A 4008-nucleotide genomic window follows, 5' to 3' on the forward strand; every position below is an offset into this window, starting at 1 on the left:
ACACTCTCCAATATAATGCTCATGCTATCTGAATAGATCCTATCATTATTTATGTGACCTTGAACAAGTATTTGATTTCACTGAGCCTCAGTTTCCCAATCTGTAAAAAGAGGAAGTTGGATTTGTGGCTTCAAGGTCCCTTCCAGTTCTTACATGACATGTCTCACGAGGTCGTTCCATGGAAGACATTTTGCAGATCTCAGAAAACGTGAGATATTATGTAATCTTTCAAGGTGAGGCAGGAGCTACAAATGGCTGTGCCAGGATATCATGGGAGAGTTAACCTAAAAGCTAATGGCAGAGTAGGGGATGGGAGAGCATTGCAGTCTCCACTGAATAGATATGAATGCACATTCTGATTTTTTTCTCAGATGAGCTCTGTTCCAGTAATCCTGGGGCACAAAGTTCTCTCTCTAATCCAGCCAAAGCTGATTAACAAATAAATCCTGGAGAAAGGGAGGATCAGATCCTAAGCAAACCACTTTATACCATTAAAAGAAAACCTCAGAGGGAGATAATGGCCTCTCCCTCCCACTCCTCTTCCCTACAGGGGGATTAGAATATCCTAATGTCAGCAGGGGCAAGGAGCTCATAGATTATCCAATCCAAGTCCCTCATTTTGCAGAACACACAAACTCAGACAGAAGTGATTTTATAGAATTATTTCAGAGCAGCAAAGGACCTCAGAACATAGCAGGTTAGAATTGGAAGCATGTAGCAGGTGAGGAAAACAGGCTCAGAGAGGCTGAACCATTTGGAGAGGTCACACAGCTAGCACCAAACAGAGAGCTGAGATTTGAAGCCAGGTCTCCTGATGAAATAGCTCTTGCCTTTAGTTAGCGTTCATCCTGTGTGCTACTGCACACCCTCCAAGCCCTCCAGGTGGAAGGGGCAAGAGTTAGCCCAGAAAGAGTCTTGTCCAAGGTATTCAGGCTCTTCCCCTTACCCCAAGGGACTCACCTCTTTGCCTCCCACATCAGCTCAGTATACCCAAGATGATAGCTGGAGGAAGAGGGGCCATGAAGGTTCAGGGCCCCACCTAGGTCAGGAAGCTTTCCAAGCTGGTTCAGAGTCAGTAATCCCATGGGGCCCTGGTTCAGCTTCTCCTGCTCAGGATGCCAGCTCTGTGCTATGCTGGAAGTTACCAGGCAGCAGAGCTCAGAGCAAGGGGACCCAGGAGAATTGACAAAAGGCCCCAAGACCTGGCTCAGGTGCAAGCCAGCCGCATAGTCGCAGCCCCAGGCAGCTTTCAAACAGCACCCAGGGCCTGCTCAGGCCTGGGGCACTTGGGAAAGAGGAGGGAAAGATAGTAACAATAGGAGAAAGTAGAGGAGGGAAAGGAGAGAGAGTCCTTAACTAGGATATCGGGACACCTGGGTTTTAGTCCCAATTCTACCAGGAAGTGGCTGGAATGACCTTGGAAAAGCCTTTCCCCCCACTCTGGGCCTATTTCTTCACTCATCATAAACATTTCACTTCTCTCCGGCAGCTTTTAAAAGTGCTTTCTTCATTAATATGCCCATGAGGTAGGTAGTGGAAATCTCAGACCAAGGCAGTGACTGACTCAAGGTCACTCATCTAGCAAAGGGAAGAGCTAAGCCTCTAATGGGCTGGATGGGCTCTGATCTTCTATAAGCTCCTCTCAACCCTTCTCCTTCCCCTAACCAAAGCCTAACTCTCCATCCTTGGGAGCTTTTAAGAGCTCCTTTGGCCTCCTGAGATGCTAGTGGTGCCAAAAATCCAATATACATTCTTACTTCTTGGGACTCTCAGGAAGCGCATATGGACACAGAATAAATTTAAAGGTATAATGACTGCCCTGAATTATCTCCTTGGGGTGGGACATAGATAGAGGACAAGGTACTGAAGCTGGGACCCCCAAATACCAAGCTGGGCTGCCCAAACTCTACACTTCTTCAATTCTGGGACCACACCCACCTCATTTTGCCCATCTGCAAAATGGGGCCCCATCGCTCACCAACCCCATTCTTCTGCAGTCCAATCCTGGAGAAGAAGCCTCAGGGGGAAGGGAGGGGAACAGGCCCAGGGCCCACAGCTTTATTGCGGTTCTAAGAGTTGCCTCCCGCAGAAAGGGGAGGGAAGGAGAGGGGCCCACCAACTGCCCCGCCCGAAGAAGCTAGCTCAGCTGTGCTCATCCCGCTCAGGACCCCCGCGGTCCCCGCAATGTCCGCCCGGCCGCTGCGACTATCCAAAGGCTCCAGCTGGCATCCGTCCGCGGCGGCGGCTCCCTCCTCCTCCGCGTTCTTAGTGCTGGGGGGATGCCGGGCCTCGGGGTGGGCTCCGGCGGAAAGGGGAGTCGGGCTCGGGGGAAGCGGCGGCCGGCCCGGCCCCGGCCCTCCGCAGGCGGCCGGCGGCCCAGGGTACGCAGCCGCCCAGGCCCAAGGCCGAGGCGAGCAGGGCGGGCGGGCGGGGCCGCTTGCCGCGCCGCAGCCCCTTCTTGGCTCTCTGCCCGTGGGCAGCCAGGTAGAGCTCGGCCTGGGAGACGCTGCCGCCCAGGCGGCTCAGGCTCTCGGCGCGGTGCGCCAGGCGCAGCTCGGCTGCCAGAAAGACGCGATGGAGATGCTGCACCCGGCTCTCCAGCTCCGACACCACCCGCCGTCTGCCTTCCACCTCCAGCAGCCGCCGCCGAGCTTCAGCCAGCTCCAGCGCCCGGCTACCCGCCGCTGCCGCTGCCGCGCCCGCCGCGCCGTGCCCCCCGGGCCGCCAGCGCTGCAGCTCCAAGCCGCGTCCCGCGCCCTTCTCGGCCGCCGACGTCGCGGTCGCGGTCGTGGTCGTGGTTCCGGGGGCTGCGGGTTGGGGCTGCGGAGGGGGCTGAGGGGGTGGTGACGGAGGCGGGGAGCCCGGCTCCTCCGCGGGGTCCGAAGAAGCGGGAGAGGAGGGCGGGGGAAGAGGAAGGGGAGGGGGAGGGGGCGGCGGCTCTCCCGGGCGGGGCGCTGCGCCGCAGGCGCTGATGCGGCACCCCGGCATCCCGCCGCCCCCCAGCTGGGCTCCCTCCGGAGAAAGCTGCTGCGGAGACTCCTCCGAGGAACCGGGATCGAAGACCAGGGAAAGCGACTGCGGCCCAGCAGACCCTCCTCCTAGGAACGCACGCCAAGGGGCCTCTTATACCGGCCGAGGACGGGGCGGGGCGATGGGCAGCAGAGCCAATAAGAGATGCCGCAGGATCGCGGATCACCGCCTCCGCGCTAAGCCCCGCCCGGCTCACGCTCTTCCTAGACCGGGTCCTGTTGCCACTGGTCCCTCAGTAGCATCTTTACCGCGGCTCCGGGTGCCCGCTGCACCCGGCTCCCCCATTGACTTTTCCATTCCTTTCCGTTCTCCAACGAAATCCAGTCCCTCTTCTTGGGACTGTTACAGATCCAGTAGCCTGTGTACAAGGTCCACTTAGTGGATCCAGTAGCCGGTGTACAAAGGTCTACTTCACTTCTGACATTGCCATCTTTCTAAGGCCCCCTTCCTGTGTCTGGCATTTTATGTCCTAGTGTTCTGTGTTCCGACATTATAACTTCCTCACGATTCTGACATTCTAGGCCCCCTCGGGTCTAATATTCCATGTTCTGTCAGAGCATCTCCAGCTCTGACATTCTATATTCTGAACTTAGAGAAAGTTCTTCCAGGGCCTGTGACATCACATCTGATAAGGTTGTGGAGACAGGCCCCTCCCTTCTCATGCTTGAGTAACCTGGTCCCATCTGGGAAAAGGTTAATGGGAGAGGATTAATCCGCCTCCGCTGTTGTCAGGAGCTAGTGGAGGTGCCATTGTGTCCCTGGGTTGGGCTGGGTCAAGGATATTCTACTTTTGGCAGACTCCCATCTCCTCCAAGCCAAGTCTGGAGCCTTTCCCCTCCAGGCAGGTCACTGTCTACAACAAACTCTCAGCCCTAGGTAACAGAAGCATGGCACCAGAGTTAGGAGGGCACTATTCCTTGTGACAGTGTCCCTTGGGAAGAGCCTCACCTGTCAGGCGAAGAGGGACACTTACCTTCC

General features: G+C 56.5%; 1 protein-coding gene across 1 annotated transcript; it reads right to left on the reverse strand.

The window, feature by feature from the left end:
• Positions 1–647: 647 nt before the first annotated feature.
• Positions 648–3577, reverse strand: TRNP1 (TMF1 regulated nuclear protein 1). Its single transcript, XM_051988092.1, has one exon. The coding sequence runs from the start codon at positions 2986–2988 to the stop codon at positions 2266–2268; it is 723 nt and encodes a 240-aa protein (XP_051844052.1). The 5' UTR covers positions 2989–3577; the 3' UTR covers positions 648–2265.
• Positions 3578–4008: the final 431 nt, after the last annotated feature.

This window comes from Antechinus flavipes, chromosome 3, assembly GCF_016432865.1.
Source record: "Antechinus flavipes isolate AdamAnt ecotype Samford, QLD, Australia chromosome 3, AdamAnt_v2, whole genome shotgun sequence".
Lineage (NCBI taxonomy): Eukaryota > Metazoa > Chordata > Mammalia > Dasyuromorphia > Dasyuridae > Antechinus > Antechinus flavipes.